At 33.1% G+C, this 15,646-nt stretch overlaps 1 protein-coding gene across 1 annotated transcript in view; it reads left to right on the top strand.

The window, feature by feature from the left end:
• The window catches only part of LOC140449684 (serologically defined colon cancer antigen 8 homolog), a 62,306-nt gene extending 47,308 nt beyond the window's left edge, over positions 1-14,998 (top strand). Inside the window, exons 11-12 of the mRNA XM_072542964.1 lie at positions 7,623-7,708; positions 8,841-14,998. Coding sequence (XP_072399065.1) covers positions 7,623-7,708; positions 8,841-9,475 — 721 coding nt within the window. The 3' untranslated portion in view covers positions 9,476-14,998. The remainder of the gene's footprint in view (positions 1-7,622; positions 7,709-8,840) is intronic.
• Positions 14,999-15,646: the final 648 nt, after the last annotated feature.

The raw sequence follows: 15,646 nt of genomic DNA, 5'->3' as shown, positions 1-15,646 counted from the left end.
TGATTATAGAAGCAAATGATTTCGGGTTTACCAGATTCTACGTCCTCACATTCGGTATGGTGCATTGATCATACCTATTAACACAACTACGTTCCCTTTTTTTAAACGTAGGAAATTATTGTGTAGTCATTTGTAAAACCATAAATGGAAGATCCTTCAGCTCTGCTCCGACTTGGAAGGAACTGCATAGGTATTTCATGTATCCATGACTTCTATGGATGAAAACCAATTGACGGTATCGATTTTTAACGAAGTAAAACTTTCCATTTGTTGTTTTTTGCCCCTCTTCTTCTTCACCTATAGCCTGACTTTCTTGTGTTTCAGCATTGTCCCCCTGAATCACGCACTCGCGCGTGTCCTGATATATTCTTATTTATACTAATTTGTAAATAATAAGTTACAATATAAGTAAATCAAATATATTTAAAAACTTAAAATGATGTACAAAAATCAAAGTGCAAAAAATAGAATACTCCAGTTTACGAAATAATAATACTTTTGATATATAAACGTAAAAATACTAAAACTAACACTCCCTAGAATACACTTATTTTCTTGTAAATATGTAATTTTAAACGAATATGGGATACATAAGGCGTACAATTATCAAGTTATGAGTTACTTCAGCGCAGTCTAAACAATAGCCAGGATCTCCAGGGCAGGTTGAGCATATGTAGATCGTATCTGTTCTTTTGCCATTTTTGTAGCAGTTTTTACACTGCCTTTTTAAAAATTTTCCAGCCTTTTTTTCTTCTCGTGTCTATAAAATGTGTTTAGAACTGCATGGTTCTGTAGGTTTAGAATATTTCTTCACCAGTGCTCTTATTACTGACAAGCGAAACTCATATATTGTTGTCGTTGATCCGGAATATTTATTGTACAGTTGATGGGCATTTAGTTACATCAACTGTAAAATATGTCCACAAATTTTAGAAGTCTATCTAAGAGTCTTTCACCCGGATGGTATGCAAGCATCTGCTCTTGCTTATCTACACCAGACATATATTTATTGTATTGGATAATTAGAATCGGTTTTACTTTTTTCTCTTATCGTCTTGTAAGAATTTCCAAATATCATTCTTATATTCAGTGGAAATATATGTAACCTCTCTCTTATCTTTCCATTTTCCGATCATTGTGCCATTCGCATACTTTGCTATAGTTTTATTTTTTTTTTTTTTAACACTTTGTCCTTTACTTTCCGGGGAAATGATTTTCTATTAGCTCGCATAGTTTCTGTGCAATGCGTTTTTTATATGCAAGACGCTGTGCTAGTTCATACGAGTTATAATAATTATGCATATACAAGCTATGTCCAACACCTAAAAGTTCTTCCATTAAATTTAGAACAACTTTTTCTGTGTGTCCTTTTCCTCCACAATCATCTAACATGCCTGTGTTAACCATGAATTTTAATACTACTCCTCCAGATGTCGTCAACATATATAATTTTATTCCATATGTGTGGCGTTTGTTTTTTATATATTGGCGAAAACTTGGACGACCACGCCACAGCACCATAGATTCATTGAGTGAAAGTTCACGTCCTGGGTAATATATTTGAGACATTCGGGAGTTAAAATAATTAATAACATTCCCTACTTGATACAACCTGTCCACTGGAGTCACTTCACCATCCCGAGGATTTTCGGCAAAATGTAAGGATCGCAGTTGTAAAAGAAAACGATTTCTACTCATTTTATCTGCAAATGCACTAAAGCTAAATAGATAGTCAGTTTTCCAATAATCTTGAATCCGGTTTAGACGAATATTCTCCAATATTCCTCAATGTGCAATAATAATCCCACAAATACAACTAATTCGTCTCGAGTAACATCTTTCCACATTGTAATACGTGATTTTTCTTTTGTATTTGGTCTCACTAACAATTCAACATCATAGTTATTTGTTTGTGTAACAATTTCATCAAGAAACTGGTCAGTCAATAAATGTCTGAAATCATAAAGTGAGCTAAATCATCATCATCAGTGGCGTTACAGCTCTTTATGAGCCAAAGCCTTCTTCAGAACAATCCTCCATTCGAGTGAGCTAAATATTGGCACTAAATTAGTAACAAAAAATTTACCTAAAATAATCAATGGGTTCATTTCCCGGATCCTGAATCATTCTTCCATTCCAATTCTTCTATGTTTTCTGGTTGATAAACTGTTTGAGTTATTTGTTCATCTATATCATTTTCTGAGTCTGAATGCTCTGAATTATTACGTAAACACTCGTCATCACTGTTACAATCGAAATCAGAATCCTCTACAACTCTTCTTACAATATTGCCAATATTTCTGCCTCAGATAAAGGTCTTTTATTATCGTATTTACCTCTTTTAGGACGTGAGGGTCCTGCTGATTCTGTATCTCTATCTGTAATCATTTTTATAACTACTTAAAACCAAAAACAAACAAAAATCAAAACTGAGTACAAAATAATGTTGATTATAACCTTCGCACAGTGCCTACCCATCAGCACTCACTTAAAGTTAAGGCCGAACTAACTACACGACTTAAAAAAATCTAGACATATTACTCGCTGGTGCGTGAATGGCACCTGCCTAATGTAACCATATAACGCGCTGGCGCGTGATAGACAGCGAATGGGTTAAAGGTAGATGGCGCGGCCAGGCATAAATGCTAAATTTGCAAGTTTTACATGGATTTAAAAAGTACTAGTAGTGTAATAAATAATGCTTCACTTATCGTCTCGTATGATAGATTTATTTAAAACACACTAGATACTCATGATTTAGTTTATTAGTTATCCAAGTACAATACTAGATAGTACTCAGTTGACGTTGACAATACTAACTTAGACCGTTCTCTTGATTATTCATTCTTAACAATAATGATAATGCCCTAATCCCGTGATTTCCATTTTAATCCATCCTATTTAACTCACGTGGGTTTGTTGATATATTATTGTTTTTTATTTGTTTAATTTGTACACATTATTTAATAAGCTTTTGATTACATTGCAAATTTCACTAGGTCAGAGTGTGTCCTCGTTACAACGATATTTTCAATGTCGTAACCAAATAATATATTTTCGCAAATATGTGTCACGTTATTAAAAAGATTACTTAAATCTGATGCTTAATTAAATTCCGTTACAGGGGTCCGCCTGACCCTACAACTGCTGTTGAGGGTTAAAATGGAAATATACTTTTAGGTCTTGTCCCTGATGATGGTCCGACTAGACCGAAATGTTTTGAAAATTTGTAATCCTTTTGAATGAATGTTAAATTATTTTTAATAAAATATGTTATAGTACACTATACAAGTAAGTTTTACTTCTATGTAAGTTTTTTTTCCTTTTTTCGTATTGCTCGTTCTTTATAGTCACGGTTATCTGGCGTTAGATTTCCATTTTATTTTCTGTTTTTGGATCAGAAAATTCACTATTGTTTTAGCAGTTGGCAGGATCGCCATGTGGGGTTGTGCTTCTACCGCACTAGCTCAACTGGGGACTAAATTGACCCTTTATCCCAAAAAGAAAGACATATGGTAGTTTTTCACTTTATTGCAAACTTTAACGTACTTACAATTGCGATTTACAAAATGTTAGTCAGAAAAATGTACTCTGAAATATAATTTTAAATATGCGGCCTCCAAGGCCGGTTACATAAATAACAACAATAACAATAACATTTCTCATTATTTGTTTTTTAAATATTTTTCCAATATCACGTTTCGCCATTGATCTAATGCCAATTCGAAACGTAAGTCAAATAATTAAATATAAAAAGTTTATTAAGAATTATTAAAATATCTTAAGGTTTTATTTGGCTTACCTTACAGTATAACAAACACTTTTTTTTACTTTGTGTTTATACATGTTTTTGTTTAATTTTTGTCAGTAATTTAATCTCTTCAACCTCTTTATATACTTAGAATTGACAGGTCAAACTTACGAGCCAACAATATCGAACTTATGATAAGATTAGAAAACGTTTGGGATTATCTGAAGCAACTGACAAATAGCCGCGTTGAGTCTAAGGATGATAGACAGGTAGTTATATCAAAATTGACTGTGTGTCCCCAGCTAACATTTTACGTGTACCAAATAGTATATATAAAAATACTATTTATAATGTATTAATTATATTTTATTGCCCAAGTAAAATATATAGGTACTTATGGGAATATTTTTTTTACGAACGGTTTTTTTATTTCAAGTAAAGTTTAGAAACATCTATTCCAAAAGCTCAAAAAACTATAAGCATCTACCATCACGATAACTCATAAGACGATATTATGATCCCAGAAAAAATATAAAAATATGCGTGGTTCGCTTTCTTATTTACATTTCTCTATAAATTTCTATCTTACTATCATATCAATATCAATCTCCTTCACAAACATGTCCTGCTTAAATATATCTCACCAAGTCTGCTTTGGTTTTTCCATCATATTGCTAGCAAGATCTATCTATGAAAATCAATCCAGGAATTTTCCTATTCTCTCTTATTTTGCCATCAATCAGTGCCACTTTATACTTTCCCTAATACATTCATTACTAATTTCCTTTTTTTTTTCACTCCTCACGTCTATCTAAGTATGCTCAATTCCTTTTAATTTTAATAGAATCTTTCCGTCACAACACACAACTCGCCTTCTTCGATTTCATTCGACTCGCCTTAACTCTACTGCATACATTACCATATATTTCCTCATTATTCTCTAATATCGACTATAGGTACTTAAAAGTATTATGTTGCATTACACAACTTCAGCTACTTTAAAGTTATGTTTTTCTAGTAACTTTTATGGTGCTGAACCATGGACGGTTATCGTGGATGCATCCACGAAAAAATTCAAGGCTTTTTAAATCAAAAAAGAAAAGACAGATTAAGATTTGATTTCACGTACAGGGCGTTTGTATATCCGCTTATACGTATTATACTCCCAACCGCTCTAAACATGAAAATAATATTTCCTGTCATATTAAAAACAACTATAAAATGGCTTTGATCTGGACGCAATAGCGACATCTGATAAATAAATCATAAATCCGTAAACTTTGGATAAAAATGAATAATAATATGACAGGAAAGATTATTTTCACGTTCAGAGTGGTTGTGAATAGCCGCTCCGAAGATCCCTTTAAGGGTGAAATACGTATAAGCGGATACACAAACGCATTGTACGTGAAATCAAATCTTAACTGTCTTTTCTTTTTATTCCGATTTACTCTTTATGAGTACGAGAAACCAATTCGCTAAGGATTTTTGCTTAGTTGAGGAGATATGACGTGGAATGCAATTTTAGATTCCTCATGTCTCTAATAACAACTTTATCAACGTCTGTTTTGCCTTGCAATTCTTAGAAGGAACAGATTAAAGCAGAAATCTGAACTTGGTTTCAAAAATTAGTTTACGGATTTACTTCTACTAAATCACTTTAAAAATTCAAAAATGTCAGCTTAAATATCTAAGCCCCGTAATGGGAATTAACAACATGCATAAAGCCTTAAAACCAATGATACAAAGAAAAATACCAAAAATACCTGATTGAAGAAGTTCTGGAATAAATAGAATCTATAATTAAATAACCTGGAGACATGCTTTTAATATGTGATTAATTCGACATGGTTTTAAACAAATAATACAAAGTTTTTCAATAGTCATGATGCCCGTTAATCGTTAACAGTTGGTTCTAACTCGGTACTCATAAAAGTTCAAAAAATATCGAAGAGAAATTATTATTGACAGAAGCTGATCACGTCAAATAATAAAAGTAATTGGTCTTAAATATAAGACACAATAATGAACCTGAATACGAAATAGAAATCAGTTTTCAGGAAGAAGAGATAGCCATAAATTCACACAAAAATAGACAGTCACCGGGACCAGACGGAATAACCAACGAGCTTCTAAAACACGGAGGAGAAAATATAATCCTAGAGATGACAAAACTTATACAAAAAGTAATATTGCACTGCAAGATACCAGACGCATGGAGAAACAGCATAATGATATCAATATTCAAGAAAGGAGATAAAGAAGACCCCAACAATTATAGAGGTATAAATCTACTGAACACCACACTTAAGCTTACCACAAAAGTCCTAACCAACAAAATCAATAAACGAACAATTTTATCAAATGAACAACAAGGATTCTGATGGCACAGAAAAGGCCATCGAGTACAATAAACCAGCATATCTATGTTTTATAGACTTAGCAAAGGCTTTGGATCGCATCCAAGTCGAAGACGTCTTACACCTACTGTATAAAAGAAACATACGAATCAATATTATACAAACCATCAAAAACATCTACTTCCATAATCGAATACTGGCAAAGAGAAATGGAAAACTAACACAGTTTATATCAGTACAAAGCGGAGTCAGACAGGGTGACTCGTTAAGCCCACTTCTGTTTAATATAACAATGGATGAAATAATATAAGCAGTACGTAAAGGTCATGGTTACAGAATAGGGAACAAAGAAATCCAAATAGTATGTTATGCAGACGACGCCGCATTAATCGTCGAGATAGAAGACGAGCTCCAAAAATTAACACACATCTTTAATATAACAACCAAGTAATAAAATATGATAATATCAGCAGAAAAAAACAAATGTATGACAACATCTAAATACCCACTACGATGTAAAATCGAAATTGATGGGGAAATAATAAAGCAGGAAGCAAGGTTTAGATATCTGAGAATAGATATAACTAGTTACGGAGATGTTGAAGAAGAAGTACAACAACAAAGCTTAAAAGCAAGTAAAGCGGCGGGATCTCTTAATGACACAATCTGGAAGAACAAACACCTAAGACAAGACAAAAAAAGAAGAATATATAAAGCAGCAATTAGGCCTATATTAACATACACAGCGGAAACAAGACCTGACACATCTAAAACGAGACGACTACTAGAAACAACAGAGATGAAAATACTCCGACGAGTATCAGGGAAAAATCTGTTGGATAGGGAGAGAAGCCAAAACAGAAGAGCATGCAATATAGAAGACATAAATGATGGGTGACAAAACGGAAACAGGAGTGGAACGAACACATTAGTAGAATGGCAGACGATAGGATAGTACGAACAGTACGAGATAAGTCATCAAATGGACGAAGAAGTATTGGCAGACCAAGAAAAAGATGGTGCGATAATTTAAACAATTTAATAGGCTAATATTAAAGAAGAAACAGGCTTTAAAGCCTACATACGAGAAGGAAGAAGAAGTAAGGTCTTAAATCGGGATCTTATTCTGTAGAATGTGTTAATATTTTCATTACTTATTAATAGGCAACTGCAAACCTAAGGAAGATCATATGTACATGTGATGTAATTTCTAAACGAAAATTAAGAATTATTTTATTTTTTAAAATATTATAATAAAATGTTTTTCACACAAAAGGCCCCACGTTGGGTGCCAAATATGTGTAGCGTAAAAGATTTACAGATTTCTTCAATACAACCAATATTTTATTTTTATTATGATTCAATAGGATTTATAAATTATAATTTTTAATGATGATATTTGATGAGTTTTCGGAAAACCTAATTTTAACGAACCCTTTATGATATTGTACTAATATGTCACATAAACTGTTAGCTGGGTTATGTGTTTTATAATTATGTGTTGTTTATAGGGAGGAAATACGGGAACTACAAACTAACCTAGAATGTTTGAGAAATAAGTTTAGTGAGTCACAGTTCTCAACGTCCAATTTTAAAGGTACAAAGGCAACAAAAATTTAGAAATTTTTCACATTTTTGTTCATTGTACCTTTATTTTATTCTCCTATTTGCAATTTGCCCAAAGCAGATCGTATTGCCTTAATATCAAGACTAACGTATGCCGCAAATTCACTTTTTTATCTTTTCCCTGTTCTACATTTACCAACCTTTCTTCCTTTGTCATTTCGCATTTCGCATAGCTCTGAGAAAGATCAAAAGTTTTTTGTTGGTAATTATGGTACTGTAGGATTTAATAAAGCTACAGAGAAGCTCCAGCTTCCCAGAATTTCACGCAAGAATCTCATACTTAATGTTGTGGTATTAGCGTATGCTCCACTAAATCACATGCAGTACATTCGTTGTATCTTCTTCGTTGTATCTTGTTGTATTACAATCATTGTACAAATTAGTAGTCTCATTGTTTTCTTTATTTTGGTCCATTATTTTATTGAATCAAAGAGTACACAACTATCACATAGAGCAAAATATTTATCTAAAAAATATTCCCCAGGATCTTCCTTAACGACGTTTACAGTCATAGGGAGATCCTCTCTTTTGGAATTGTTATTTGAATATGCTCTCTGAATATGCTTCAAGATTAGCTCTTATATAAAACAAAGTGTAAATAATGGGAAGAATATTTACAAATGTCCACGAAGGGATGGTAACACATCTCCCTAATATATTTGCTATTTGTACCCACTTTAACTGGTTTTTTCTCGACCCTACCATTATTATCAGTGGTAGAAAGCAATATTAGTACCTTATTTCATTAATGTACGCTGTTATTTTCTATTTTTATCTTCTCTGGTAATCAGTTCCAGCATTGGGTGAATAATAATATTTTTATTATAATTCTTATTTTCTGAATGTCTTCAGTACTTTATACAAATTTTTAAGCTTTTCAATAAAGCGTCAGGCTAATATATCTGCTTTGGGCTCATCTCTAGATGAGCTAGACCAACTAGCACTCACACATTTAAATATATTATTGCACAAAAGCATGCTTTATATTACACTTAAAATTTAAAATTATAATGCATACCATTTTGATTAATTACTTTTTTAAATTTGCCTATATCTTATATTTGTTTTAAACTAAACAAAATGTGTAATAAATATGTTTATAGATGAAGAACATACTCCAACAAACATTGAAAGACCTCCACAACTTCGAAACCCTTCACAAACAATTAGCCCCACGCCACAGCCAGCCCAATCAGCTCAACCTACTAAGGCAGAACCACCAGAGGCTAAACCAGAGCTTCAACCAACAAATGTAACCGACCCTAATCAACTGTCTATGTCATCCAGACAAAACAGTCAAGACAAACTTTCATTGCAACAACAGCCCGTTCAAATAGATCAAGATAATTCTAATCCACCAGCAGAATCTTATGAATATCCACCTCAAACCGTAGACGACCAGTACCAATATGATCCTAATCAACAGTATGATCCTAATACGTATGATCCTAACCAGTACGATCCTAACCAACAATATGACCCAAACCAACAGTACGATCCCAACCAACAGTATGATCCTAACCAAGAATACGACCCAAATCAAGGGTACGATCCAAATCAGGTGTACGATCCTAATCAGCAGTATGATCCAAACTTACAGTACGATCCTAATGATCCTAACCAGCAGTACGCCGTTGATCCTAACGATTCCAACCAACAATACAGCACTGATCCAAATGTCACAAGCACGGGTGGTACTGGTGATATGGTAGAAGAGGGAGATAGTACGAAGCAGTAATTTGAAACGTAAAAATATAACGTGTTAACAAAAGTGTTTTAAAAGAATGCAGCTTTTAGACTTACGGAAGAGTATTACTATAATGTCGAAGTGTCAAGAAGAATGGAAAAAATGAAACAGGTCTTCAATACTATTAAAATTAGAAAATTTCAATATCTGAAATGTCATGAGCGACGAGCATTATAACTTGCTGCAATTAATAGTACAAGGAAATATAGAGTAGAAGGAGTCGTGAAATAAAACGCATCTCTTAATTAAACAATTTGAGATCTTAGTTTGACTGCACTTCGGCTGATCTCTTTAGAACCGTATTGAAAGTTCGAATTGCCGTGATTGCTTACCTTCTTGGAGAGGAAAGGGTACATGAAGAAAACTTGGCAACTCAATCCATTCACGATATCTTAAGTAGTCTTCCTAAGATCAATATCTCACATGCTTTAGTATAAAAATTGAGGTGTAGGTAGTAAAATTTTTCTCTTATTATTATTAACACATGCAAATTAGACTTTAAGGGATATACCACCCCATTCAAAAAATAATGTAACAATAACAGGTCTTCTGCATTAATTACCGTCAGCTAATATTCAGCATAGTTATTTAATCTTTTGGTAAATTGTCTCCAGCCTCTTCCGGCGAAGTAAAATGCAGTTAACTCGAACCATTTCGTATGCCTAATCATCGGTGTTTTTGTTGCTCAGATGAAAAGTGTCCTCCAAAAAAAATTCTTTCTCAACGATCCCCACGCCCTCTCAGCGGCAAAAGTTCCCCACGCGCTATGCTTAGAGGCATCTGGCAAATGTAAACGAACACTTATTTTACTGCTAACGACATTTTCCAATACAATCAAATTATTAGATATTGTTTATTTCAATAGTTGATTTAGAGACACCATTCTGAAAGCGTTAAATAGGAACAGGAGATTTACAGATAAAACTATTTAAAAGGAAGGACGCGGTTCCCTTTATTCGATGCAATTAAGACTGTATAAATAAACATTTAGATTATGTCTTTTCGTTTGTAATTCAAATTTTTTTTTTTTAAGATTTGTAATACATTTTAATTAAAACATTATACGGGTAAAATAAAAAAATTCTACAAAAGCATCTGCGATTAGCAAAAACTGATTTTATTTTAATTTTCTGATCACATTATCACTTGCTTGAGAGTGAAACCAAGATATTTAAAATCTTAACTCTTTCAGTTGGGTAATCGTAAGGTATGTTTGGTCGTGTTGATCTTTAAGCTGTGTCTTCTGTTGAGATTTATACTGATTGTGCTGTTAGGTTGAAGTACCTAATTTCTTGGGTGAAAGTGTTGAGCACTTTTGTTGACACGTTATCTATAAAAAGTAACAGTAATGTGATAACATCTTTATAAGCAAAAATTCGTACTGTTAGAAATGTAGACGATGCTGTCGATAATTATTACTACGATAAGACTATCAAAAATGTGTTAGTAGAATATTGTTGATTTATTTGAAGTTGATAACATAAAATTTACTATAGTGAAATATTACTTCTAGAACATGGATATACCCTAACTAGCACAAATATCAATTGTTATCTTTTAACAACATTTATTTCGGGCAAAAAAAAAAGAGCTAATTTTTTTTTATATCACAATTTCGTCTTGTTAAGTGTTGAATCTGCATGCCGTTTACGTCCCGTCCCGTGCGCATCAAGGCGGTATTGAAATTCTTCTAAAACTCTATTTAATGTTTGTGATAGAATGAGTCTTACTTCATTTCGAATTGTATCTTTTAATTCTTCAATATTCCCTGGTCTATTTATGTATACTTTACATTTTCAGATAACTCCAAAAGTAAAAATCAAGGGAGGCTAAATCAGGAGATGTTGCTGTCCACTCTAAACTTCCCCGCTTACCTATACATCTGTTGGGGAAAAAGTATTCAAATAATCACGCACTATCATCGCATAATAGGCTGGTGCGCCATTCTGTTGAAATCATATCAAAGGTGTCCTACGATTTCTTTTGTCCATTGCTACAATGCGACCTCAAGAACAGAATATGTGCAACCAGTAGGATCTATTTCATATCCAACACTAGTGCATCCCACAACGACTTAATGCCAAAAGGGCAAATGAGATTCTCTGCATTGTGCGCTACAATAACACATCGCCTGAGGATGCCGATTGGCTCAACAAAGACGAAGTTGATGCAATAGGTTTAATAATTCCAGAACCCTCTTCGTTTGCTCTACGGATATCAGTATTGATAGCATCTGAGTGTCTGTCAAACCTGTAACTTCAATTGAATTGTTTTTTAAATGCCAACCTCTTTCTTCCATTCTTATTAACAAAAGATTTACATCAAAATTTACAAAGGAACTCCATTAGTACAGTTACGACATACCCTGGAGCAGATATTAGATCTAATCACAACCCTTTACTCGCCGATGCAAGAGATAGTTTGTATTTTGACATCGGAATTTCTATTAATGTATGTAACATGCTACGATAGGCTGCCAGTTTATGTTGTGTAGGATGGGATAATGAATTGTGTATATAAATTCATTTTGAATAATTTTTAAATATTTTAATAATAAAAATTTTATACCGTTTTACAAAAAGAAGTTTTTGCTTCATTGTAAGTTTTTATAACAATTTTAGGCGATGCGTGTCTCATATTTTTGAAATTGTTTTTTAAAGCAGGATTCAAAAACGAAAAAAGGATATTATTGTTCCATTTGGAAAAACATAGATGACTTCATGTACATGAAAATGGTGATGTCATCAGTATTTCGAATTATACAAGCTGATGCGCAATTTAAAATATAAATCGACTTGTCAGAGGATTTCGTCAAAATGTTTTTAGTTACAAAAATATTGAATTTTTGCAAACCAAAAAGAGTCTTTATTAAATTTAACTTAATGCCATATAGAAGTAATATTTCAGGTTTTTATTCGTTATTGTTAGATCTAGAGAGCAATGAAAAAGTGCAATACATAAATTCGTTATTATGTAAATGTTACTGTAAACATATATCTATGCTTAGAGGCTTGTTTTTGTTTCCGTTTTATAGTAATCTACATTAAAGTTGCGTATCAAAACAACGGCATATAACAATAGTAGAAGTCAGATAAATAATGAAATCACCCCAGAAGGTCCAAACTTTAACCCCCCCCCCCCCAAGTTGGAAGTTCCCTCTCAAGGCAAGTGTCTAGATCCGCCACTGCTGTTAGTTGGTTCAAATCAGCATTTTAATTCTCGGAGTGTCTAAGGGTACGTTCATAACGGAGACCATCGCATCGTATACTCGCCTAGAGCATAGCAGTGACAGTGAACAACGCTCGCATTTAAAATAATGCATTTATTTATTTATTTTACCTATCGATGGATAATATGGTAAGATCCTATGGTCGAAGCGAGGGTCAGCGCCTCGTTGTGAGCGCTCACTTAGGAAGAGATTTTATATTTTGTGAGATCCACACTCCGTTTAGATGTAGATACTCTTTATGTAAAGTTAATCTGATTTTTGGGTTTCGAAAATATCTTTGAACATTTATTTTGTGGATAAGAATACTAAGCACTTATATTTTTTCGAATAAAATTAAGATTGTCTTGTGTGATAGTGTTCGGGAATTTATTATTTTTCGCAGTGATCAAGTCAACAAATACTCTTGTCAATATTTCACCTTGTATCTTTCGATATTACCTTTTGTGTCTGATTGTTAGTCGATATTTTGAATTGACTTTTTTATATCTAGAAATCGTGTGATGTTCCGTGAGCATATCTATTCTATACCAATATATCTTATAGATGTTTAACTTCTTTCTTCAAATATTCAGGTTATATATTCCTCTGATCTGTTAAAGTGGGTTATTCGAGTTCTAGTTGAAATAACGCTCAATCAGAGTTGGTTTTTGATATAAGTTGTGCCTAAATTTTCAATTGAGGTTTCGTTCAACTTCTTCGTATGTTTCATAGCCAGAAATGTTGATTTCTTCCTGGGTCTCGGCATTCCAGTATCTTTTATTGCAAAATTAATTTGGGAATGTAGTGTTTGCTTCCACCAAGGATATGTATAAGGTAGAACATTTTTCTATTCTTAACGATCACATTTCTTAAAATTCCTTCATTGGTGGCATATGCGGTCCATGGAGCTCATAAGTCTCCGCAGAATTCACATTTTAAATACTTCGATGAGGTTTAATGATCTAATATTAAGAGACCACATCTCTGCCATAAGTAAAATGGGCCAAATGTAGAACTTCACAACATGTGATCCCAGTGCCAACTTTGCGAAATTTTTAATCAATCCTAAAATGTGCCGAAGATCTAAAGTTATACTAGAATTGCCGTATCGTCTGCATTTCATATATAATCTATTAGCGAAATTTACGAAATTTATCGAAACTTTCTCTTTCAAGACCCATTTGGAACATATATCTTCCACGTGTTATTAAAAGTACTGGTGATAATATGCAGCCTTGACTTCTTTATGACTCGACTGAAGAGCTGTGGATATATTTCGGTTTTTTCTTATTTTCATCTTTTAATTCCAATTATATGATTATGATATATTTGGCGTCTATTCCAGCTTGAATAATCTATTCAGTAATATATCGTATTTAACGTTGTCGAAGACTTTCTGACAATGTGTGAAGCATACAAAAACATCTTGCCGTTGTCATGCCCCCTCTTGTACCTAATCCTTTTATGAAACAAAGTTGTGTTTCTTCACTATTTTTTTTTCGCATTTTATGTCTTCATATTAATATATTTTCTTCGGAATTGTTACAAAGTTTGATTGTAACTAGTTAGTTGGAATTTTGTCTGAAGCATAAATTCGTTTGAACAAATATGTGAGGTGCTTTTGGCCAAATATTTTCACTGTATGCACATTGTTCTCATGGTCAGGATTCTTTCGATTCTTCATTGCTCTCAGAACTTGCTAAATCTCAGACGACGAAATTTCTGGGCTAGACAATTTACCCAGTTGACAGATTGCCTGGTTTCTCTCTGATCTTCAAAGAGCAACTGAGAATAGCTTCTACATGTGTTGCGTAGATCTGTCGGGTCCAATATCAACTCCACCGTCTTTTAGAGATGTTATAGGTGGTTTTTGTGATACCAGTAATTCCTTTAATATTTTTATGAAAAGTTGTATCGTCATACTATAGATTTCTCATGTTTGTTGTATGTCTTTGTTAGATTATATCTATTGTATAAATACGGTAAAGTCTTCTATAATGTAGATAATAATTATAATAGGTATAGATGTAAGTATAAATCATTTTGTATTTTTAACTATTAGTATTTGACTATAACCATAAAAAATCTCATTTAATAAAAATAAAATATGACTAAGTTAATTAAGATCTCTTCTCGCAAATTATAACTATGTGAAGAGTGTAGTAAAATTTGAGTGTTAGTATATTATTTTATTGCAACGATTTAAATTATTAATTGATTATACTATTGATTCTATAGGCATATTTTTCTTTAAGTGCAATAAAATGGAGTAATTACTTTAATAACTATCTTAAGAAGTTTTATAATTATGGTTGTTTGTTATATTATGATTCTAAAATAAATTTTTTACAACGAAAAACCTTGTTTGTATCATTTTTTAGTAGAGTATGAAAGACGAAATGATCTGGTGTGAAATATGAGGAGTTACTGATAGAAAAGGCGAACTCAACAAACGTTAGTTTCGAGAAAATTAATTTGAAAATGGGCGGAGAACTCAACAAATGCTGATAAAATCAAGAAATATTAAATAAAAGCTTAAAATATTAAATCTTACCTACCCAAAAAGTGTTATCATCATCATCATCTTGGTGCTACAGCCCTTAGAGGGCCTCGACCTTCTCAAGCTTTCTATGCTATTCTATTCTGTCCCTCGCTGGCCTCGCTTGCATTTTCCAGTTGCCGATCTTCTCGGCATCTTGTGTTACCCCGTCCATCCACCTCAGCTTTGGTCTACCCCGTCTTCTCATTCCCACGGGTTGCGCTGTTAGAATCTTTTTTATCATGTTTGACTCAGGGGCCCGGGCTACATGTCCTGCCCACTGTAGGCGGTTTCGCTTAATTATAGTGGTAATATCTTTACCACCAAACGTATGCTTGTAGATATTCTGCAGTTCAAAGTTGTATCTACGCCTCCACATTCCGTTCTCACAGACCGCTTCGAATATCTTGCGTAG

This window comes from Diabrotica undecimpunctata, chromosome 9 (genome assembly GCF_040954645.1).
Source record: "Diabrotica undecimpunctata isolate CICGRU chromosome 9, icDiaUnde3, whole genome shotgun sequence".
Lineage (NCBI taxonomy): Eukaryota > Metazoa > Arthropoda > Insecta > Coleoptera > Chrysomelidae > Diabrotica > Diabrotica undecimpunctata.
The sequence above is the reverse complement of the archived record's forward strand: the minus strand, read 5'-3'. Positions and strand labels throughout refer to the sequence as shown.